At 33.4% G+C, this 25,977-nt stretch overlaps 1 protein-coding gene across 1 annotated transcript; it reads left to right on the top strand.

Moving 5' to 3' along the window:
• The first annotated feature begins 576 nt into the window (after window positions 1-576).
• On the top strand, window positions 577-19,708 carry LOC144370512 (uncharacterized). Its single transcript, XM_078031326.1, has 7 exons — window positions 577-755; window positions 4,317-4,455; window positions 4,589-4,762; window positions 8,118-8,224; window positions 9,339-9,476; window positions 11,013-11,077; window positions 19,674-19,708. The coding sequence occupies exons 1-7, from the start codon at window positions 577-579 to the stop codon at window positions 19,706-19,708; spliced, it is 837 nt and encodes a 278-aa protein (XP_077887452.1).
• The last annotated feature ends 6,269 nt before the right edge of the window (window positions 19,709-25,977 follow it).

Here is a 25,977-nt window from a genome sequence, read left to right as displayed (position 1 = left end):
TAATGGAGAGGGACGAACCTTTACAATGGACTACCTGGACTTCACAATGAACTGCCTGGGCTACCCCCAACTGCTGCTCCTGCGTCCTTGCTGCCCTCCTCTCCACCTCTGCACTGTGTACAGGCAGGACATTGGGGTTTCCCACCTTAGCCAATAGGTAGGCCTGAATCACAGTACTCCCGGTGGTCAGCACCGTCAGCTCTCCCTGGAGCCCCAGGTTGGAACTGGGCAGAGAGCTGCAGGTGGGGAAGGTTCAATGTGTGGGGTGGTGTGGAGGGGGATTACGCCCTGAATGCAGAGGTGTTGGAGACTTAGGAGCTGGCTGAGGTAGTGCAGCTTATCTGGCATTTCCACCTCCTACTGGACAGAAGAGCCAGACACTGACCACAGTTCAGGAGGCGGACCTTCCAAGAGCCAATCACCGACAGCCAGGCAGATTGTGGCGCGTGAGGGTGCGTGCATGCCTACGCACTTTTGTTTATTAGTGTCGCTTGGCAACGATTGTTTTAACAGTTGGTTGTCAGATAGCTAATCTCAGAGCTGCCTTGGTAGGCTGCTTGATAGAAGTTGTTTGCGATGTCTCCAGGAATGGTCAAATCCTGTAGAAAGCTTGTTTATTTAAACCTGGGGATCAAGGTTATTGGATATAAACCCCTTGGGAAGATCCACCAGGCTGCCAAAAATTGTGAACTGGAAAGAATTGAACATTATCTGGGACGTGGATATCATATTGATGACACCGACCAAAAAAATAGGTAATAGAGGCTGAAGGGCAAGGGGCCAATGGGGAAAGCTGGGCTGATGGAAATGAAGCCTGCACTTTTCAGACATTGCCAATGGGGCAGAGAAGAAGGGAAACCAGTTCTCCTTTTACCAGGATGTTTGACTTAAATACCCCGTGGAATCCTCTATAACTTCAGCTGGTTTCCCAGCCACTTACAATATTTCTATAGGGTGTCTGATTTTTTAAAAAATGAATATACATAGTAGCTGGTAATGTACACATTTTCAAAAGCATTGCAGAAAAGTGAATTATGAGAAAAGTTTCTCATAATGGAGCAACAGGAGGGCTAAAGAAAAGTTTTCAGATACAATCTACTATCTGTTGGGGCCTGAGGGCCTCACAACAACTCTGAATTGGGAAGATGGCTCCATGTTCTTTCTTCTTGTTTTATTTTTAAAATTATTTCACACTAGTATATTTAGGGGTATGTCTTCCACCCCTAAAACTAAGATTTTACTTATTTCTATCATGCTTCCTCACTAGTTCATCAAATTCTGAAGGATAAGTTGGTGTCATCTTGATCATCTAACCATTTTCATAACAACAAGCCCTGAATTTTCTGCAGTACTTCATTAACTTCAGTTACCTTTCCAGAGAGGACAATAGAGTTTATTGGCAGCTTTTACACTTTCCCAAACACCAAACACAACATGCTTTTTCAATTTTGTCACCACTTCAGACACACTACACTAAAAAAGCATCTACTAAAAGCTTCTTGCACAAAATTACAAAATTGCTGATTCCACTGTTTTAATACCCTTTCCTGTAGTTATCCATTCCTGTGTATTTGTTCAACCAGAGAGCAGAGCATTGATTGAGAGCATCCAGGTGGTGCAGGCTCTCAGTCACCAGGGCCAAGGGAGCAGCACACAAAGAGTGCCTAGGCTGCATAGAGCTGCCCGCTGCTGCTGTACTGTACCTTGCCCTACCCTGTTCTGAAGGGAACAAGGTAGGCCTTGTTGGTCATTTGTGCTGATAAATACTTTTGACCCAGAGTGTGAGCTCTTTCTGTGGTTATCAATTTCACACACAAAAAAAAACCAAATAAAAATATCAGTACATTTTTTTAGTTCCACATGCAGCCCTTTCTTAGTGATAATACTAAGAAACTGTTTACAATGAAAAAGGCTTGCCATTCTTTGTATCAAAATACATTATTAACTTTCACAATTACTTGTTTTCCAAGGGTCAAAATGTAAGTGACTGGAACAGGATAAATAGAATATCCAAATATCTGGAAGAACAGTAAAATGGAACTGGTAGTAGTGACATGCACAGTTTTAAATGTTGCACAGAAGTTACCATCAAATCATCTATTTGAGAAGAATTAAACAGCTTAACCTTAATCAACAGCCCAACGCCACTGTTCTTCATCCTCAAAAACATTATAGCTGAGGAATGTATTTCATTTGTTAGACTTAAATTATTTCTGTTACAAAGGAAACTAAATATTTTTTTCATGTTCATATGTCACTGTCACTTGAGCATCTGTAAAAGTGTACTTTGTCTGATTTAAATTGGAATTCCAGGGTTGGAAACGTAGCTCAGTGTTAGAGCACTTTTGCATGGCAAGGTCAATGGTAAGGATACAATTCCCAGCACAACAACAACATCATCATCATCTTCATCAGCAGCAGTATAATAGATTTAAAAAAGGGAGGTAGACAAATTAGAAAGTCTTTTTTTTTTTCAATTCATTCTCTCTTAGAACAGTGTTTTCCAACAAAAAGAATCATTTGTATTTTCTTCTAGTACATTTCTGTATAGACATTCTATAGTACATTTCATCTATTGTAGACATTACTACACATATATTTCTTATATATGTATATTTCACACATGCAGGGAGGGCAACTTAGTGAGACTCTGCATCACCGTTTAAAAATAATTAATTATAGGTTAATAATTTTGTTTTGGTTTCATTCTGATGAAAATATAAGAGAGCAAATATAAAAGATTATTACTACTGCAAAAGTATTGCTTTACTTTATAAAAATTTTACTTAAAAATATGGAAGTTCTCAACTATTCTTATCTATTCTTTAATCTATTCATTTGTACTCATAAACTGAATACCACTTTTTATGCTCATAAATTGTACAGATATTTATTTTGTAGTTGACATATTCTACTCTCACAGAACTCTTACATAAAAACTCCCTTTTAAGTGACCAGTTAACTAAAACTGAAGTGATAGGATTCAATTTCAAATGAAATTCTTTCTTTTTATCAATCAAGCATTAATGGAGGTAGAAAATTATAAACTTCCTTTTGAAAAGTTAAGATCATATTAAATGCTGAACATTGGAAATATCTGATTTGCATATATCCTATATATTTAAATGCTGAATGAATTTAACCATACTAATTTATTTGGGTCCTTTTTCCTTTGGTTTAAAGTTACTTGGAAATAAATAAGATAAGCAAGGATTAGTTTTCTTTCAGTTTGGTCTTTTGCTGTTATTATTCAGCCTATTTTTTCTATAGTATTTTCAAGAATTAAACTTAATTTAAATGCCATCCTTGTGACTAAAACAGCCATAAATCTATTGTCTCACATTTCATTTAAGGTAAGATACCATGAATTATGATGGTCCTTTATTTTGTATATGAAGAAAAAAATTAAATGCTGTCAATTATAGTTGTAATGCACCCTGAATTATTAGTGGCATTTTAATCTCAGTATTGTTAAAATGATAGGGAGAAAAAGCATCTAAGTCTCATTGAAATATATAGTTTTTAAAAGATATCTGTCAAAACTACTATAATGCTACTAATTTATTAATTTAAATACTCTGTTGATTGGTTCCTATTGTAATTAATTATTGAGCTGTTGCTTGTGCTAGAAACTCTTTAGATATTTTACATGGGTTCTCCACTAAGCAACCCAGTAGTATCCTAAGAAGTAATTATTGTTTTTAACCCTTACCTTATTAGTGAGGAAACTGAGAGAGAGGAAGATTATGGAATAAATAGTATTTCACAGAGCTTAAAGTAGAACTCAAATCAAAGATAAAATTGCAAGGCCATGTTCTTTCTAGGCAAGTGGACTGCTCTGCTCTGGGGATGTGGTTCTATGGTAGAGACCTTCCTTACCCAGAATGCCTAGGCCTGGGTTACATCCCCAGCACCACAGAAACAAAGCAAAAATAAGTAAAATGTATGAAATAAGGCATGGCACAAGCCCATAATTCCAGTGACTTATGATATTGATGCATGGGCTTGGAAATTCAAGGCCAGGGAGGGCAATTTAGTGAGACCCTGCATCCCAATTTTAAAAAATAATTAAAAAGTGCTTAGGATATGACTCAGTAGTTGAGTTCCCTGGGGATTAATCCGCAGCAGTATCAGAAACAAGAAATTTTAAAAAGTGTCAATGGCATAGGTTGATCATTTATTAATTTAATAAGTAATAACAGCTAGTAAATATTGTACCTTCTTCAGAAGAAAATAGAATGTTTATAATTGCATGAATAGTTGTATATTTCAAAAGGTGCCTTATGAATTTTTAATAAAGCCTCTTACTTGCATAGAACCTCTCTACATTATGCCTGTGCCTATGGCAATCCAGCAGTGGTGGCTCTTCTAGTGAAGAGGAAATGCAGTGTCAACCTGTATGACAGTGATGGCAACACACCGTTGATGAAGGTAGATGTAGCCAATGGTTTTGCAGTAAATGATTTTGATTTAAATGCTTAGAAGAAAAATTGGTTAATGCCACTTAGTTATAACTGATTAGTAAAATGTGAAATATTTTTCTTGAATTCCCCAAATTTACAATCTATTTCTTGGTTAAAATCGACAGGCCATACAATATGAGGAAGAGGAATGTGCAATTATTCTTCTAGAAAACGGTGCCAATCCAAATGTTCACAACAACAAGGGTGAAACTCCTCTCCACTGTGCTATGTTTTATAGGAACACATCAATAGCAACAAAATTGCTTTCATTCAACGCAGATATTGAAGCCAAGAATACGGTATACATTAATCACCTTATTTCCAAAATACTTGAAATATGTTTCTTTAAAATTAACAGTGATGTGTGTTAACAAATACTGATCATAAGCAGAATTTTCTCAATTAGAATAGTAGCAAATGATGGAAGTTCTTCTCGTATTCCTCCTCCTTCTTTTGTAGCTCATGTGTATATTTAGTTTGCCTCCTTGAATTGTGTCCACATTTAGAATCCAAGAGACTCGTGCAGAAATCTAAACTTCAAGCTTCTGTGAAGGAATCTGATGTGGTACCCCTTGAGCCATAGTACTGCACAGTGTGGTGTGCAGGGTTTACCTCTCACATGTTGGGCATACATGTTCTTCAGTTGGCATACTGGCAACTGCAGCATTCACTCAGATCACCTACTTTGCCTCTATGAATGAGGTTACAACTACTCTTTTATAATATATTTTGATAAAGATTTCATGGTGGTTTCTACTGATGTACAAGAATATGTCCCACATAATATATTATGAATATCTTTGAAATGGGATTAAATTTTTGAATTTAGAATTTAGGCACTTAAATAGTTTTCTTTCTGTACACTATAAAAATCATGTTCCCATTGGAATTTTTGTGAGCCTGATTAGGTTACTCATTGCTGGAAGTGGATAAATTATTGCTAGAAGTAGATAATTCATGGATTTTGCAAGCTGTACTATGTACATGAGTTATCAATTTTGTTCCCTAAAAATACAAGTGATTTAGTGTCTTTCATTATGCTAAAAATAATCTGTATAAATCAGCATAAATCTTGTTGGTACACAAAATTTCTGAATTAAATTTTGCCAAAAATTATAAATAACTTTAAGTAGCAATTAAAGTGGAACCAGAGTAAAAAAGAATTTTGAAAAGTAGCTTAGCATTATGTTACTGGGATTATCATTACAAGTAAGAATACATTTTCAATATTATTTTTATTAGAGTTTATAATTATACATAGTAGTTGGGTTCATCCCAACCACAAAATCATACAGGCAAGGAATTCCAGTTGAGTTCATGATCCCCTCTTTTTCCTCCTGTCCTACCCCTCCTCCTTCATCCTTCTGCTTCTTTTCTCCTGGACTTCCTCTCACTTGTCTATTTATTTATATTTGATTGTTTATTTGCACTTACACATAAAGGTATATTTATATATGCATGTAACATGATTTTTGAAGAATTCATTCTTTATTGCCTTCCCTTTCCCATTTCCACTGTTTCTCTCAGTCTCCTTTTTCTACACTAATGATCTTCCCTACATCGTTTGATATTCTACTTTTTAATATCTTTATTTATTTTTATTTTATTTTTAGAGAGAGAGAGAGAGAATTTTTTAATATTTATTTTTTAGTTTTTGGCAGACACAACATCTTTTGATTGTATGTGGTGCTAAGGATCAAACCCAGGCCACATGCATGCCAGGTGAGCATGCTACCACTTGAGCCACATCCCCAGCACTTTTTTTGTTTTAGATATTTATTTTTTAGATGTAGATGGACACAACACAATGCCTTTATTTTTATGTGATGCTGAGGATGAAACCTGGATCCTGCCCATGCTAGGCGAGCGCACTACCGCTGAGCCATAATCCCAGCCCCCATCTTTTGATATTCTGTTTTTCCCTTATCTTTTTCTTTAATTTCAGCTTCCACATATGAAACATTTGACCTTTGAGTTTCTTAGCTTAACTTATTTCACTTAGCATGGTATTCTTTGTTTCCAAACATTTGCCAGCAAATGGCATAATTTATTCTGTATGGCTAAGTAATACTCCATTGTATGCATGTGTACTACAATTTTTTAATTCTTTTATATATTGACACATACCTGGGTTGATTTCATAATTTACCTATTGTGAATTGTGCTACTGTAAACACACGTGGCTGTATTACTATACTAGGCAAATTTTATTTTAGTAATTTTGGGAAAATACTGAGGCATGGGATAGCTGGTTCATGTTGTGGTTTCCTTCTTAGATTTGGGGGAATCTCCAAACTGTTTTCCAGAGTGATTGTACTAGTCTGCATTCCCACCAGCAGTGTACAAATGTGCCTTCCCCTTACATTCTTACCAGCATGCTATTATGTTTGTGTTCTTTATTACTACCATTATGGCTGGAGTAAGATAAAGTCTTAGTGTAGTTTTGATTTGCATTAACCTAATTGATAGAGGTGTAGAAGAGTCATATATATATATATAACATTTGTGTTTCTTTTGAGAAATTTCTATTTAGTTCTTTTGCCCAGTTATTGACTGGGTGCTTTTTGTTTGTTTGTTTCTTTTTAATATTTATTTTTTAGTTTTAGTTGGACACAATACCTTTATTATTTTATGTGGTGCTGAGGGTCAAACCAGGGCCTTACATGTGTTAGGTGAGTGTTCTACCACTGAGCCACAACCCCAGCTCAGTGTTGTTGTTTTTTGAGTTGGTTATTTCTGTTTGTGAATTCCCCATCAGTGGATTAGCTGGCAAAAATTTTCTCCAATTGTGTAGGAAGAATATATTTTCATATTAAGCTTTCTAACAGGAAAGATAAATGTCCTTCATCTTTATAATAAAAGAAGACACAGAGACCAATTATGAAAAAGAAACATGGTTTATTCAAAGTCTATTGCTTTTAAGCAGGAATGCCTGACATTGATATCTGGGATTCTGATTCCATAAATAGAAGAGAATCAAGAGGACTTGTATAACATGGAGGACACTTCCATGTCATTGGAAAGCTCTCAGGACTATATCTCTGAAACTTGAATTCTTCATATGTGAATATGTACTATGAAAAATCAATGTCAAATAGGTATTAAGAAATGGGAAAGCTATTTATGTAATACTGGACATACAGTGCACAATTTCTGTAAAACAAGGAATATTTCAGATGAGGGTTGGTATTTCTGGAAAAGTAGATATTCTTTAGAAAATAATTGATTCACCCTATTAGTGAGTTGAAAATTTGGCTTGTTAATTAAATATACAATACTTACATCGTTTACTAATATGTGTTAGGGAATGGGGCTACTGAGATACAGTTCATGTCCTCTACACACTCTTGATGAGGTGGGTGCAGGTTACTTAATCCCAAGATGCCATGATGAATGCTGTGACAGAGGCAAAGAACTGTGGAAACAGTAAATGTTTGAAGCAGTTTTAGAAATGACTGGAGTTCATGTGTCCACTCTAGAGGCATTTCAAAATGAAAGAGCAGCATACATGGAAGCAGAATGGGAAGAGAATGGAGTGGCTACTCTTATTTTACATTATTATTATATGCTTATATTCATACAGTATTTTGTAAGGTTAAGTTCAGTTGAGAAGTAGTAATTTTGTGAATAAACTATTTTTGTTGTTTTTTTCAGAGTGGACAAACACCACTTTTATTCGCCATAAAGAAAAACAGACAGATGATGGTAGAATTTTTTATTAAGAATAAAGCAAACATACATGCAGTTGATGATAAGGGAAGGTATAGTACTTTATTAGTTTTTGAAAAATCTTAATATTGTAGTAAAAAATTAGTCAATTTAAAAATATTAAGTTAATGAGAATGACATAATCATTGGAATAGAGTGAAATATATGAACATGTATGAAATATATGAACAAAAGATAACTATAATTAGGGAGAAAAGCAGTTATTCAAATTGAGCAACAAAAATGAGGGTGTGTAGTATGATTCACATGCCCAGATAATTATTGGCTTATCATTATTATTTGATTTTATTGATTATGTGATTTTGTGTTAGCTAGACTTTTCATATTAGTTATGTAAAATATGGACTTTTAGTTTGCTTTTTTATTAAGTATTGAACTTTAAACTTTGTTATTTTTATCTTTGGCTGGTATAGTTTTCTTTTGGAAATGCTGTGTTGAGCATAAATAGACATTGAAAATAATTTTGTCCTTTGGATAATTGTTTGCTTTAAATATTGATTTTAGACTTTTTTCTAAGTGAGAGTTAATTACTATTAACAGATTTTGTCCATTTCTAATGAAAAAGAGAATACCATACATTTAAAGGCTGGTTGCAAGATTATACATGTAGCATTTATTTCAGTGCCTCAAAATGCTTCTCAGAGTGAATGACTGAAGCAACAATGACTATTATCATCACTAGTGCTACTGTTATTATGGTATGCCTGAAAATAGCTTTTTTACTTCTTGATCTTTGGCTGACTGTGAGCTACAATATATTCCATTGCCCTAGGGAGAAAACTGAGCTTTATTCATTGAAATCTGTGCCATTTGAAGATGAATGACCTTATCATAGTTACTGTCCATTGAAGGATTTTTAAGTTTGTAACTCTCCCCTTTTGGGACAAGATATTTCTTTTTTGTGTTTTTGTTTTCCTTTTAGACTTACAGATGATTTTCAAAGATAAAGATTTGATCTTTCAAGATGTTTGTGTATGTAAACAAACAATCTTTAAAATATTTGTGTATGTATGAAATGATCTTTTAAGATGTTTGTATCTGTTAGTGTATGCAAAGCTATATATCAAATTGGTAAAATGTAATAAATTGTCTGTTTAAATAAATTTATTAAAATACCTAAGGTTGAAGTTATCTTTCTTATTTTAGAACAGCCCTCATGTTTGCTGTGGAGCATAAATCAACACAAATAGTTGAGCTGCTTCTTCAACGAGGTGTTAATGTGTCTGCTTCAGATAACTATGGACAGATTGCCTTGTCTTATGCCATTGCTAGTGGTAATACTGTGTAAGTATTTACATTAAAATACTAATCAGCATTAGACTTAGATCCACAATAGTTATATCTGTTGCATCTCACATGAGGTAAGATTTCATAATATAACTATGTATGGAACAGTAGTTAGTTAGGACAGTTCATCAGTAAGAAACCTTTCAAAAGTCTAGCCAAGAAGTAGTGATGAAAGTTTGATTTGGTGAAGAGGAAGGAAGGGAGGGCAGGGGTCATGGGGGCAGGAAAGATGGAATGAGATAGACATTATTACCTTGGTACATATATGACTGCACATATGGTGCAATGTTACATCATGTACAATCAGAAATTAAAAGTTGTGCTGCAATTGTATAACAGGAATCAAAATGCTTTCTGATGCCATATATACATAATTAAAATAAATTAATTTATAAAAGCAATGATGCATACATGAATCACCTCTAAAGTTTGTTCTCTCCTCTTTCCTCTCCTCTCCTTACCTTTTCTTCTCATGCATACTAGGAAATTTTTCTACCACTGAGATATACCACTAACCAATATTTTAGAACTTTCTAAACCTTTATCTTTAGGGTTTCCAGCATTATCCATTTCATTTCCAGTATAACCCCTACTAATGGGAAAAAATAGTATCACACCTATGATTTTTCTAATTAGCTATTTGAGTCTTGAAATGCTCAATTTAGCAGAAGTTATCTATTCTACCATCCTCCTTCAATTTATCAAGGACCTAATGATATCTTAGAAACTTAAGAAAGATATTTCTGTAGTCAGTTGGAGGGGGATAAAGGGATTTAAAATTGTTCCTTTGTCTCTGTCAGTTCTGTTACTGCAGTGTTTCTGCCGGAACTGACCCTGCAGACTGGTAGTGAATAGCTTTTATTACAACCTGTTTTGACTGATCCCAATCCCTGAGTATTCATGGTAATACACACTTAGACTCAAAAGTTACAACACTCTTTTTAGTTCACATGCACTCATGCTTTTTGACTCAATGACATCTTTCCGAAGCAGCAGCACTCTATATTATCTTAGTAAATCTTCATAACAACTTGGTGAACTAAAGTGATACAACCCTTAATTTTTAGAAGGCCTTATGCCTAAGAGAAAGGACTTGTGCAAGAACAAGAAGCTATTGTTCACAGAGACAGGGCATTTTCTGAGTTCAAGCTACACTAGTTAATATATTTACCTGTCTTGTCTCAATGCATGATCATTTCATCTTATTTTTTTTCTTCTCTAATTACGAGCTATGGGTGCAGTGGCTCATGCATTTACCCCAACTACTTGGGAGCCTAAGGTGGGACAAATGCTTGAGCCCAGGAATTCAAGATCAGACTGGCTATCATCATGAAATGCCATTTCAAAAACAGAACAGAACAAACATTGTACAAATAATTTTCAAGTCAATTAAATGTCTATAGGGCATACAAATTTGGAGAGCATATAAAAAAGTTCTGATACTAGATCTAAAACATTAAGTATTGAATTATATTTTGTCAATGTTTTCTTGTGTGTATTAAAATACCAATTTTATTACTTTTTCAAACCTAGCAACAGGAATCTAATTCTTCGACATATGAAAGCACAATCTAGAACATCAGTAATTTTCAGTGCAGGTAAGACTTACAAAAGTGAGTTACTCTTGGTGTTCATGCCCTGTTAAATAAAAGTAAGAGAGTTTGATCACAAAAGAACAGTGGAAAAAAGTAAATGTTCAAATTCCACTCATATTTTTAATATCTTTCTTGATCCTATAGAATCCAGGATAATTTAGTAATTAATTGTAGGAACTTTATCATCTAAATGATATTGCCTGAAGAAATTTTATGTTAATTTTGAACCTGAAATTTTATATCTTGCAGAAATAAGAAAAAGATATTATTAAATTAGTACTTGTGTTTTGTATATGGTGAAATGATAGCAAATTTGATTTATTATAAAAACAGATGTTCTTGTCAACTATTAATATCAACTCCTATTGTGTGCACAAATTAGTGAATTTCACAGTGATATTTCTATATACACAAATACAATACTTGAATCCTGACCACTCTCTTTACTTTCATTTTTCCCCTTCTTTCTTTTTCATCCCCAGTTACCTTCCCTCTTCCTTAATAATCCCTCCATCATTTTCTAGTCATTCTTATTTTCTTCCCAGATTCCACATGTTAGGGAGAGCATGTGATAATTGGAGTTTTGTTTCTGATTTTTTCATCTTAACGTGATGACCACCCTTTCCATTCATTTTATAGTTTTTATCCTTATTTCTTCTTTCAACCTTTTATTTAGGGTTTGAAATATATCATTTCCTAATATCCTGGGCCTTAAAATTTCTACTCAGAAATCTGAAATTTTTCTGATGTGTTTATAATTGCTTTGGCCCTACTTATAAATTTCAGTTTACCTTTGGTAAATTTACAGACTATGATTTGGAGAGGTTCTTTTCTAGTCATGTCCACTTGGTGTTCTAAAAGCATATTGTACCTGGATGTCCATAAGTTTCACAAGATTTAAGAAATAATTTCTATTATTCACCAAAGAAATAATTTCTTTTATTCACCAAAAAAGCTTGCATTGCCTGTAGAATGTACCTCTCCTCCATTGTGATTCATAATAATAGTCTATGAATTGTGTCTATTGGATTTGTGAGTTGTTTATAATTCTTTTAATTGTTGTTGGTATTGTCTGAATGTGAGATTTCATCATCAACTTCAAGCTCTGATATTTTTTCTTTCACTTTAGTCTATGGTTCTGACTTCAAGTGGATATTTTTATTTGAGATATTGGGCTTTTTATTTTCAAGATTTCTACTTGATTCTTTTTCAGAATCTTTATTGAACTGTTCTTTCATGTCCTGCATTGTTTTCATTAATTTATTCAGTTTTTCTTTGCTTTATCATTGAATTAATTCATTATTTTAACATTTTTTTGACATTTTTTCATCATTTTGTCTCTTGCAGTATCTTTGGAAATAGTTTCTAGAGTTATGAACTATAAAACAATCATACAGATCTTTTTATTTTTCTTATATTTCTATATTGAAATTTTTATATGTTCAGGTATATATAAAACCACATTTATGTGAGAGTCTGCTTAGGAAATAGCCTGCTCTGCATGATGCATCTTGTGCTATTGGTTTATTGCATAATGTTAAATTATTTTCCAAATGGTGTATGTATTGTAGTTTTCTATGTCTTACCTGTGATTTATAAATTGTGATAGTTTACACTGTCAAGTTCTTAGGTAATAATTTTCTGCATCAGTATTGTGAGAGTGAAGTCATGTTGGTGGAATAGTGATATAGGCAGTAGAGTATCTGAAATGCACTTTCTATGGTGGTTCCTCCAAACTTGTCAATATTGTGCTCTAAAAGGATATGGGAGAGACCTAGCCTGAGGACCTGCATAATTCCATAAGAGTTGCTTCATTTATTTCTAGTCTTGCTTTAGAATGAGTGTCCATACCTTACTGAATTTTGGTCATCTCTATCCATTACTAAATGGGAATGTTAGGTGGAAACATTTTATCTCTGTTATTATTTTATTTTTTTTAGCACCAGGTTTTATTTGTTCTTTTTAGATATATATGACAGTAGAATGTATTTTGTACATACATGGGCTATAACTTATTCTATTTAGGATCAGAGAGAACATTTGGCCTTTTTTGTTTGTTTGTTTGTTTGTTTTGGTATTGGCTTATTTCAGTTAGTATAATAGTCTCAAGTTCCATTCATTCACCAGCAAATGCCATAAATTTCATTCTTCTTTATGGATGAGAAATACTCCATTGTGTATATGTACCATATTTTCTTTAACCTTTCATCTTTTGAAGGGCATGTAGGTTGTTTCTATAGCTTAACTATTTTGAATTGAGCTGCTATAAGACACTGATGTGGCTTTGTCACTGTAGTATGTTGATTTTTAAGTCATTTTGATATACATTAGGCCCAGCTGTCTATCTTGGCACTTGAGTTGGTTCTATAGCTTAACTATTGTGATGTTGTTATAAACATTTATGTGGCTGTGTTGTGTCACTGTAGTATGTTAATTTTAAGTCCTTTGGTTATGTCATGTCACTGCAGTATGTTGATTTTAAGTCCTTTGGTTATATATGTAGGCCCAACTCTCCATCATGTCAGCTTAGGAACTGACTTCCTCAACAAGACTTCTAAATTGCAAAAAATAAAATCAAGAAACAACTGGGTTGATAACTGTTTGAATGGTGGTTCCATTCCAAATTTTCTGAGGAATCTCTGTACTGTTTTCCAGAGTGCTTGTACCAATTTGCAGTCTCACTAGCAATGCATGAGTATAACTTTTTTCTCACATCCTCTCCAGCATTTATTGTTACTTGTATTCTTGATAATTGCCATTCTGACTGAGAATGGAATCTCAATGTAGTTTTAATTTGTATTTTTCTAATTGTTAAAGATGTTGAGCATTTAAAAAATATATTTGTTGACCAATTGTATTTCTAGTTCTATGAACTACAAGTTCAGATCCTTTGCACATTTATCAACATCCTGTACCCACTAGAAGAAAATATAGACCCAAGAATATTGGGTTATGTGTGTGTGTGTGTGTGTGTGTGTGTGTATGAAGTTTTTTGATTTTTTGTGGGGGGGGAATTACTGGGGACTAAACTCAGGGGCATCCAATCACTGAGCCACATCCCCAGCCTTATGTTTTACATTTTATTTTATTGTATTTTTATTATTTTTAGTTGCATATGGACACAATATATATGTATGTTTATTTTTATGTAATTCTGAGGATCAAACCCAGAGTCTCACACAAGCAAGGCAAGTGCTCCACCATTGAGCTCCAGCCCTAGCCCTGTTTTGCATTTTATTTAGAGGCAGGGTCTAGTGCCTCACCATTCCTAAAGCTAACTTTGAACACTCGATCCTCCTGTTTCAGTCCCCCGAGCTAGTTTTTTGAGTTCTTTATATATCCAGAAGACTAATGTTCTTCCATTTTGTAGGCGCTCTGTTCATGTTCTTGATCATTTTCTTTGCGGTGAGAAAGCTTTATACTTTGTTACCTTCCCTTTTATTGATTCTTAATTTTATTTGTTGCAATTTAGAAGTCTTGTTGAGGAAGTCAGTTCCTAAGCCAACATGATGGAGATTTGGGCCTATATTTTATTCTAGTGGATACAGAATGTATGGTCTATTGCGTAAGTCTTTGATATACTTTGAGTTGAGTTTTGTGCAAGGTAAATACATATTTCCAGTTTTTCTCAGTACCATTTGTTGAAGAGGCTGTCTTTTCTTTTAATGTATGTTGTTGGTGCCTTTGTCTAGTTTGAGGTAACAGTATTTATGTGGTTTTGTCTCTGTGATGTATTTTCTGTTCAATTGGACTTCTTTCCTGTTTTGATGCACCATTCCATTTTTGTAGCTCCATAGTATAATTTGAGATTAGGCATTGTGATGTCTGCCACCTCCTTCACTTTTCTCAATAAGGATTGTTTTGAATATTCTGATCCTCTTGTTTTTCCAAGTGAATTTCATGACTACTTTTTCTATTTCTAAGAAAAATATCATTGACATTTTAATAGGAATTGTATAAAAACTGTAGCATTTTGATAGTATGCCAATTTTGATAACATATTTTTGCCACTCCATGAACATTGGAGGTCTTTATCTTCTAAGATCTTCTTCAATTTCTTTCTTTAGTGTTTGGTAATTTTCATTACAGAGGTCTTTCACTTCTTAGGTTGTTTCCTGAATATTTTATTTTTAAAATTTTTAGATCCTATTGTAATTCATCAGCTGATGCATAATTTGTGTGTGGGACCATAATTAATTTAAGGGTGTTAATTCTATATCCTGTTACTATTCTAAGTTGTGTGGTGTTTTTTGGGGGTCTTCTACATATAGCATCTTGTTGTTGGCAAATAGGGACATTTTGAGCTTTTCTTTTCCTATGAATATTCCTTTAATTTCTTTTGTTTTCTTTATTTTTTTGGCATTTGGAATGTTCACCTTGGGATTTTTGGTATAGAGCTTTTAAAATGTTCAGTTATGTTTCTATTATCCCTAGTTTTTCTGTCATTTTGAACATGAATGGATGCTATATTCTTTCAAATGCTCTTTCTTAATCTATTGAGATAAATATGTGGTTCTTTTTTTTAAAGTCTATTGATGAATTACATTTTGCTTTCTGTAGGTTGCATCCCTGGGATTAACCTCACTTGATCATGGTGCACTATATTTTAAATATGTTTTTGTATGTAGTTTTCCAGTATTTTATTAAGAGTTTTTACATGTATGTTCACTAGGGATATTTGTCTAAAGCTTTATTTGTTTGATGTATCTTTGTTTGGTTTTGATATCAGGGTGATTCTTGCTTCATAGAATGAGTTTGGAAGTGTTCCATCCTTTTCTATTTCATGGAATAATTTGAGGAGTATTGATGTTAGTTCTTCTTTAGAGGTTTGGTAGGAATTTCCAGAAAATTTATCTAGTCCTGGACTTTTCTTTATTGGTAGGTAAAAATACTGATCCATGAAAAATAACTGGTTCAAAAATGATAGAAATGGCTGGGCTCAGTGGTACATGTGTATTAATCCCAGCAGCTTGGGAGGCTGTGACAGGAGAATCATGAGTTCAAAAACAGTATCAGCAATGGCTAGGTGCTAAGCAACATAGTGAGAACCTATCTCTAAATCAAATACAAAGCAGTGATGGAATGTGGCTCAGGGATCGAGTGCCCCTGAGTTGAATCTGCAGTATAAATGCTAGAAATGAGAAAAAATATGAATATGTATAAATGTCCATGAATCATTCAGGTCACAATTAAACAGGAAAGGAAAAAAAGAATATATATATATATATATTTTTTTTAAATAGATCTCAGTGCTTTTGTGGTGCTAGTAATTGAAGCCATACAATCAAGAAATTGAGGCACATTCTCTGTGAGTGGGCTACATTTATAGTCATTCTTTCATTTCTAGTACTCTTGTTCATCAATATAGGGCATGAAGTCATATAGATTACATGCTGAAAAAGTGTGCAGTCTATAAAAATTTTTCACTTATGAGGAGGATTGAGAAAATTGACATCATATTGTATGACAGTACTAACTGGACCATCCTGCTCTGCTGGGACCAGATAAACTCTTCTCAATGGAATTTTACAGTCTCAGGAAGTCATAGTTTGGGCTGGGGTTGTGGCTCAGCAGTAGAGCACTCGCCTAGCACATACAAGACACTGGGTTCGATCCTCATGAAAATAAATAAAATAAAGGTATTGTGTCCAAATACATCTAAAAATATTATTTTTTTTAAAAAAAGAAGTCATAGTTTAAAAAATTGTCCTCAAAAAGTCTTTTACATCTACAATCCCATGGGAAATAAGACTAGATATGAATGGAATGCATGAATTGAAATAATCCTCTTCTTTTGAGTGGTGAGTATAAACTCAGTCTTTATAATTTTAATAGTACAATTCTTTTAAAAATCATCATAATCATTATCATTATAGTCATTATCATCATTTATTTTACTGTTGGGCATTGAAGCCAGAGCTCACACATTCTATGTAATACATTACATTACCACTTAGCTCTTTCCTCTGTCCTACCAGTAGGTTCTCTCCGAGAAAATGCCACAAAATTTAAATTTTTGTTTGTTTGTTTGTTGTTGTTTGGAAAGACAATGTTGGGCTCATTCTGAAAGCATGAGTGACTTAATAGCCTATTTAAATATTTTATCATGCCAACTATTACTACATAACAACTTTCTGCTACCTCCCTAGTGCTTCTTTCTACATTTCCCCATGACAATGTGGTATGGATAAGAGTGTATAAACTCCGAAAGGTGTAATCTTTCAACAGTTTTATTCCTAGGGGAGGTAAAGTTCTGTTTGTAATACACATAAGATAGAAAAAGTAGCTGGAAGTAAGAGATCAGCATATTTGCTGTCTCCTACACTGGAATGTCTTTTTAAAACTGTTTACTGAATTCCTCTAATTTCTATAGATGTTTTCATATACTTGTTGATCATTTTTATTTTTTCTGTGAAGTTCCTGTTAAATTTATTTGCCCATTTGTTAATTGAGTGGTGGTGGGTGGTGGTGGTATAGTTTTAATTTATATTTTTTAGTTCTTTATCTATCCTGGAAGTTAATGCTTTTTCTGAGGTGCAGGGGGAAGGGTATATTTCCTATTCTGTTGGTTCTCTTTTCACATCCTTGGTTTTTTTCTTTGCAATGAAGAAGCTTCTTAGTTTGATGCCATACCTTTTATTGATAATTGATTTTACTTCTTGCTGAGGGGCCTGCCTTTCTAGCATCAACTGATGGGAGCTTGAGGGAACAGAGAAACCCCCTCCAGAAACAGTTTCATAGAATGGTGTCTGGCTGTATGTGCAGCAAAAAATAGCTTTTATAGTGGGTATGTGCCAATTTACATATAACAATCATGATAGGCCAGAGATGATACACAACATATCATATTATGGGAGTCCTGAAACCAAGAGTCTAGGAGCTGCCATGTAGGCTAACCTTGTACTAACAGGGAAATAACTTCTTGTCAAAGAAACAGGGAAATGGTGCTTGCCAGTGTTCTGACAACACTCTGTCTCAAAACATAGAGCTGTAGTTAGCATTTCCCTACTGCACAATCATTAGCAAGATAAGCATTCCTCCACATAGATCCAAGGTCAGGCCCACCAACAACTTCTTGTGCTTTAGGGATCTTATTAAGAAATCAGATTCTAAGCAGATATGGTGGAGTTTGGGGCCTACATTTTCTTCTAGCAGGTGCAGGGATTCTGGTCTAATACTTAGGTCATTGATCCACTTTGAGTTGAGTTTTGTGCATGGTGAGAGAATGAGAGTTTAATTTAATTCTGCTACATAAGGATTACCAATTTTCTGAGCACCATTTGTTGAAGAAGCTATCTTTTCTCCAATGTATAATATTGGTGCCTTTGTATATAGTATGAGGTAACTGTATTTATATGGATTTGTTTCTATATCATCTGTTCCATTGGTGGTCTTACCTATTTTGTTGCCAATACCATACTGATTTTCTTTTTATAGCTCTGTAGTGTAATTTGAGGTCTGATATTGTGATGCCTCCTGCTTCATTTTTCTTGCTAGGGGTTGTTTTGGATATTCTGTGTCTTTTGTTTATCCAAGTGAATTTCATAATTGCTATTTCTGTTTGTGTGAAGAAAATCTTTGGACTATTAAGGGGAATTGCATTAATCTTTTTACACTTTCAGTATGATGGCCATTTTGACAATTCTGGATATCCAAGAACAGAGAAGTCTTTTCATCAACTATGGTCTTCCACAATTTATTTCTTTAGTATTCTGTAATTTTCAATGTAGAGATCTTTTACCTCTTTTGTTAGGTTGATTCACAAGTTTTTTTTTAATGAGATAATTTTCCTAATTTATCTTTTAGTTTATTCGTTATTGGAGTATAGAAACACAATTTATTTATGAGTATTATTTTTGTATCCTTCAACTTGATGAATTAATTTGAGTTCTAGGAGTTTTCTGGTGGACTTCTTTTGGGGTCTTCTAAATATATAATTATGTCCTCTTCAAGTGGACCTAGTTTTAGCCCTTTTTTCCCCTATTCATATTCCTTTAATTACCTTTCTTTGCCAAATTGCTCTGGCTAGAGATTAACAGACTTGATTTGTTCAGCTCTCTATTCATTCAATAGTGAATTTTATCTTGTGGGATTTTATTACATTATGATTTGATAGATTGCAGGGTATTATCTCTACATTTTGTACTTGCTACAAGTTGGTTTGTGTACTAATAGAAATAGTGAAAGTGGGCTCCCCTTTCTCATTCCAGTTTTCAGAAAGAATACTGTAGTAGTACTCCTTTAGTATTAGGTTGGCCTTGGGTTTGTCATATGTAGCTTTTACAGTGTTGGTATGATTCTTTCATTTCTGTTATTTCTGGTGTTTAAAGCATGAATGGATGTAGTATTTTTTAAAAAAGAGATGCTGCAATTATGTATTCTTATCTCAGTGTCTATTTGTGTGATGAATTAAATTTACTGATTTCCATTTGTTGAATCAATGTTGCATTCCTGGGATGAAACCCACTTGGTCATGGAGCACTATCTTTTTAATATATTTTTGAATGAGGTTTAGCAGTATTTTATTGAAGATTTTTGCATCTATGTTCATCAAGGATATTAATCTGAATTTTTCTTTTTTTGATGTTTCTTTGTCTAGATTTGTATCAGTGTGAGATAAGCTTCATTGAATGAGTTTGAAGAGTTCTCTCTTTTTCAATTTCATGAAATAATTTGAGGAGGATTGGTATCGGTTTTTCTTTAGTGGTTTGGTAGAAATTGGCTGAGCATCTATCTGGTCCTGAGCTTTTCTTCGTTGGTAGGCTCTTAGTGACTTCTTTATTCTCATTACTTGTAATTGATCTGTTTAAATTCTCTAGATTCTTCTGGTTTGATTTGGGTAGCTCATATCTCCAGAAATTACTGATGTCTTTAAGATTTTCTAGCTTATTGGGGTATATATATATTTTAAATAGCTTCTATATATGCTCTGTTTCAGTCGTGTCTGTGGTGATATTTGCATTCTCACCATAGGTTTTGGTACTTTGCATTTTTTTCTCTTAGTTACCTTGGCTAAAGTTTGTCAGTTTTATTTATTTTTTTTTAAAAAAAACACAACATTTTGATTCATATTTTTCAATTTTTACATGTTTATTTTATAAATTTCATCTTTAAATTTTATTCTTTCCTGTCTTTTGCTGATTTCAGTGTTTTTCTCTAGGACCTTGAGAGGTAATGTTATTTACTCAATAACTTTCTATTCTTTTAATTTATGGGCTCAATGATATAAACATTTATCTTAAAACTGCCTTGGCAGGGTCCCAAAGATTTTTATATATTATATCAAAATTCTCATTTTTGTTCATATTTTCTTTATTTTAACCTTGATTTGTTCATCTATCCATTCATTATTCAGTAGTGTATTTAGTCTACTAGTGTTAGCTTTTTTAATCTTGTTGATTTCTAGTTTTATAACATTATGATATGATAGAGTGCAAGATATTATCTCTATTTTTAGTATTTGCAAAATGTTGCTTTATGTACTAAAATATGTTCTATTTTTGGAAAATATTCCCTGTGTAGCTAAGAAGAAAATGTATTCAGTCATTGATGAGTAAACTGTTCTATATATTTCTGTTAGATCTAAATTATTAATTGTAACTTTAGTTCTGTACCTTCTATGTTTAATTTTTGTTTGTTTGATCTGTCTAGTGATGAGAGAGGCATGTTAAAGTTCCCAAAATTATTGTGTTGTGATCTGTTTGATTCTCAATGTTGAGAAGAATTTACATAGATGCTTCATAGTTTGGAGCATATATATTTACTGTTGTTATTTCTTTCTTTTATATTACTCCCTTAAGCAATATGAAATGGCCTTTTTATCTGTTCTAAGTAACTTATGCTTAAAATCCATTACGTCAGATATGAGAATAGAAACACCTGCTTGTTTATGAGATCCATGTGATTGATGTGCTTTTCTTACCCTTTCACTGTGGATATCTTTGGATATCTTGTGAATATCTTTGCCTATGAGGTTAGTCTCTTAGAGACAGCATAGTGTTGGGTTTTGTTTCTTAATTCAATCTGCCAGCGTATACCTTTTGATGAGTTGATTCCATTAACATTCAGTGTTATTATTGAGATATGATTTGTATTTCCTTTTATTTTGATTTATTTCTAATTATCGAGTTGAATTAGATTCTACTTTGATTAACTATTATTTTAGTTGTAGTTTTACTCTGTTTTTATTTGAATATTTTATTTTTTCTTCGTGAAATATTTTATTGAGTATGTTTTATAATGCCAGATTTCTAGTTGTGATTTTTTAAAAATTTTTTTATGGATAATTTTAACTCATATTTAAATCTGACATAATTTGGTATTCTTGGTGTGGTATCCATTTTCTTCCAGAGCTTGGTACATATTATTCAAACACCACCTAGCTTTTACTGTCTGGGTTGATAAGTTAGTTGAGATCTGGATCGGTTTTCCTTGCTTTTCAATGTGACCGATCATTTTTCTCTAGCAGGTTTTAAAATTCTATATTTACTCTGTTTGTTAGGCATTTTCATAATAATGTGGCTAGAAGTGGGCCTGTTGCAATTTTATATATTTTGAGTTCTATATACCTCCTGTGTTTGCTTTTCTATTTCATTCTTAAGATTTTGGAAATTTTCTCTTATTTCATTGAATAGATTGTTCATTTTTTTGGTTTGAAACTCAATGCCTTCATCTACCCCAATTAATCTTAAATTTAGCCTTTTCATATTATCGCATATTTTTTGAAAATTTTGTTCATGGTCTGGTAACATCTTTTCTCCATGATGAACTTTATTTTCAAGATTATGTACTACTGCTTTATCACCTAAACATCTGTCCTTCAAGTCACCTCGTTTATTGGTGATGCTTTGTATTGAATTTTTAATTTGGTTTATTTATTTATGCATTTGAAGAATTTCTGATTGATTTTTTTAGAACTTCTATTTCCTTATTGAAGTGATTTTTCACTTCTTGTGTTTTCTCTGATTTTACTCCTTACATTATCTTTTATCTCATAGGTCAGTTGAAGTATAAACTTTCAAAATTCCTTCTCTGATGTTCTCTTCACTGTGGTTTTTGTGGAATATGCTGTTGAGTCATTCTGGTTTGTTTGGAATGATTTGTTCCCTTGCTTGTTCATATTGTTTGTGTGTCCACTCATTTATCTAAATGAATCTGCCTCCACAGAACTTCTAGTCGATGCATTTCTAGTGATCTTGAAGATATCCTGTGGCTCAGATATTTGGGGGAGGGGGAGTCAAATAATTGCAACCAACTGTGTGTACAATATATAGAACTAAATTGAGTACTTAATTTTTATTTTCACATAAAGTTGTTACAATAAACAGAACTGTATTGATTTCTGTCAGTAAAGACAGTAAGTAACCATGAATTATATCTTTCATAAAATCAAAGAATAGATGTTTCTGATGGCTTCAACTGTATTAATTGTTGTTTCAGCATTAGTGGTGGTGTCTGTGGAGTTTTATAAACAAATTAGTGTTAGGAGAAATTAAAAATAAACTTCCTTATGAGGAAAGGTGCAGTGAGGATAGAAAACGATTTGTAGTTTCCAGGTGTGAATAGGGCAGATGCATAGTTGATATAGGATGTGTTGTTTATGAGGAAGAAGGAGAAAAAAAGAAGTAAAAATATAGAGTAAAGAGAGAACAATGGAATTTGACTGTTTATAAGAGAAAAAGGAGAAATAGAAACAAAGGGAAATAAAAGTTTTGAAACAGAATATAAAGTCAATACAAAATATGCTAATTGACCAGAGGGTCAAGCCTAACCTCAAAAAAAAAAAAAAAACAGAATAAGGAAAAATAATCATGTTTAAGAATGCTACAAATTAGAAAGCAGAAAAATATATGTACATGTACAACTGTATAAATGTCTACCATGTATTCATCAATACACGTTGAAAAACTAAAAAAGGAAAAAAAAAACCTATAAGATTGTCAGTGAGAGTATGTGCTTGCTGTTTTGGGTGTCTTTCCATCTCTCAGTTTTCATTCTCCATGGGATGGTATGAAGAACTGTGAGAGGTGCTGTCAACTCTACCCCCAGGGTATAGGTTATGCTGGGTTCTACAAGATGTTCTCATGGGAGGCAATGAGGTCTAGTTTTTGCCCAAGGTGTTTCATTGCATGAAGAGTTACTGGGCATAAATAAATCAATGCACCCCTAGGACTATACCCCACTCTTCTCCCCAAAGCTACACTCATGTCACAGAAAAGCCAGTTCTTCACCAGTTCTTTTTTTCAGAGATACTATTCTTTCTGACCTCCTGAGATCTGCTCCCAAGCACCAAGCTCCATCACTCCTGCTCATTCAGATTTTGAATCCACTGCCACTGGTCTTAGGCATTGGTCTATCAAGATAAGAGAGTAGGAAGGCTTTCTTTGGCCTATCTGACTTGCATTACCCCCAGGAAAACTTATTTCCATACCAGATATTCTCCTGATTTGCTAGGCTCAGTTTATATCTTGTGGCTGGTGTCTGCCAGGTTTATTTATTGAACTGAGCCCCAACACAGGGTTCTAAGTTCCCAGTCTGAGTTGGTGCCACAGCAATGCAGATGTTCAAACATGTCTCCAACTTCAGCTCCCCAAACATAGCAGGTAGACCAGGGGTGACTTTTATGTCACAGTTTATTGATTAGAATAGCTTCTGAGTCTGCCCAGGTTAGGCTTGACCCTGTGGTCCAAGGTTCTGCATTCCAAGACTGTCTGTAGCACTCTTCTTCTTCTTCTTCTTCTTCTTCTTCTTCTTCTTCTTCTTCTTCTTCTTCTTTTCTTCTCTTCTTCTTCTTTCTTCTTTCTTCTTCTTTCTTCTTCTTCATTATTACTATTATTATTATCATTATCTTTTTTAGTTTTAGGTGGACACAGTGTTTTTATTTTATTTTTATGTGGTGCTGAGGATTGAACCCAGTGCTTCATGCATGCTAGACAAACACTCTACCACTGAACCACAACCCTAGCCCCTTCTCTGCAGCATTTTTCAGTCTTTCCTGTCCTTATGTACTGATTTACCCAACTCCCATAGAACCTAAGCTCCATTTCTGTTTTTCATCTTTGTCTAATGCACCCTAATTTCCCCAGTTTTCAAGGCTCTCTGGCCAATATTGAGTACCAGTGGCATGCTTTTATCACCCACCTCACAGAGAAGCAGTTTTCTCACTCTGAGTCCCATGTGGTGGAGCTGTGAGAAAAGCCACTTCCTGCTAATCAACCATCATGTCTCCCCTTGTTTGATACTGATATCTTTATGCTATTTTATGTGACAATGATAAGGTTTTCTTTCATCTTGAAGCTTTTAGTAAGGATTATGATTATGGTAATTATTTACTTTTAATTATCAAATTTTTGCAATTTTCTTGTATCTTCCTTGCATTTGATAAGTACATAGTAGGAGACATAGGAGTTGTTAATCATTGCTTGCCTGTCAGAAATATAATTAATGTTAATTTTAAAACTTCTCTATGTATGGGCCTAAAGGAATATTTTATAAATATTTTTTATAAAAATAAATTTTTATAAAAACATCAGTCATCAACGTTTAGTATTTTACATTTCTGTTTTTGATTAAATATATATTTTACTGTTTTCTTTAATAGTAAAAGAAAGTTCTAAAGATGACTCATTAAGAAGGTATGAATTTATAGATTTTAAATGAAAAATATCTACTAACCCTAAGTGGAGAGTGAAGATATAAGGATTTGTTGAGTATTCTATTCTGGGACAGACACCACATTCAGTTAACACTTTTTTCCTAAAGTTTTCTTACAAACACTTTGAAAGTGTCTGTGCTATTATAACCTGTTAATTACTAATAAAGCAGCAGTCATTTATAGAGATGACTATTTGTCCCATATTTGCCTATTTAATAAGTGTTGGGCCTGTGGTTAGACTGTAGCCTTACCTGGCTGACAACTCCATTGTGTTGTCACAATGTACAGATTGATACCGAGATGTATCATCAATTCTATATCATCAGTTTAGAAAGTTAAAGGCAATTATGTGTTAATTCTGATTTATGTTTTAACTGAGAAGCCGGGTTATAGTCAAAGAATTTGTCCTGACTTTGAAAGTTTACTGGTAACCAGTTTTCTTTTGGTTTGTTTGTTTTTTTAATACACAAATCTTTTATGTAAAATCTCACAGATCTATGGCCACATGGTTTTCTAATAAACAAGATCAGACAAGTGCTATAGAAAAATTATTTTTCTGGAAGTGAAGAATAACATTGTTTAGACAATGTTGTATTAATTATATTAATACTTAGAGGACATTTTGATTTCTCTACTTCCTGATTTTCCAATAAGTTTCTCTTTAATTACTATCCCATCCATTTTATGAAGACTTTTACTTTGATCCTTTTTTTCTATTACTATAATCTCTGATTTAATTTTTATTTGTATTTTCTGTTTTTTTCCATTTGTGTTTTTATTTTGTCAATTGAATTGAATATTATTTCTTTTTCTGCTGACATATTCGAAAATTCAGAGAATTTCAGAATTTTAAAGAATTTTAGCAACCATCTAGTCTTTCAACATGTATTTGACATGCTGGCCAAATGATAATTTTGAGAATGAACCTGAAATTTAAAAATATTAAAGGGGCTTTTGTGGGTACAAATGATGACAGCAATGATATTTGAACTCCAGTTCCTTAGTTCTAAGCTCAGTACATTTACTGGTTATTATTTTTTCTTGAGAGAGGGAGAGAGAGAGAGAGAGAGAGAGAGAGAGAGAGAGAGAGAGAGAGAGAGAGAGAGAGAATTTTTTAATACTTATTTTTCAGTTTTTGGTATACCACCACATCTTTAATTTTATTTTTATGTGGTGCTGAGGATCAAATCCAGCGTCATGCACATGCCAGGGAGCGCTTACCACTTGAACCACATCCCCAGCCCCTGGT

Source organism: Ictidomys tridecemlineatus, chromosome 2, assembly GCF_052094955.1.
Source record: "Ictidomys tridecemlineatus isolate mIctTri1 chromosome 2, mIctTri1.hap1, whole genome shotgun sequence".
NCBI classification, from domain to species: Eukaryota; Metazoa; Chordata; class Mammalia; order Rodentia; family Sciuridae; genus Ictidomys; species Ictidomys tridecemlineatus.
Note: the sequence above shows the minus strand (reverse complement) of the source record. Positions and strands in the feature narration are given on the sequence as shown.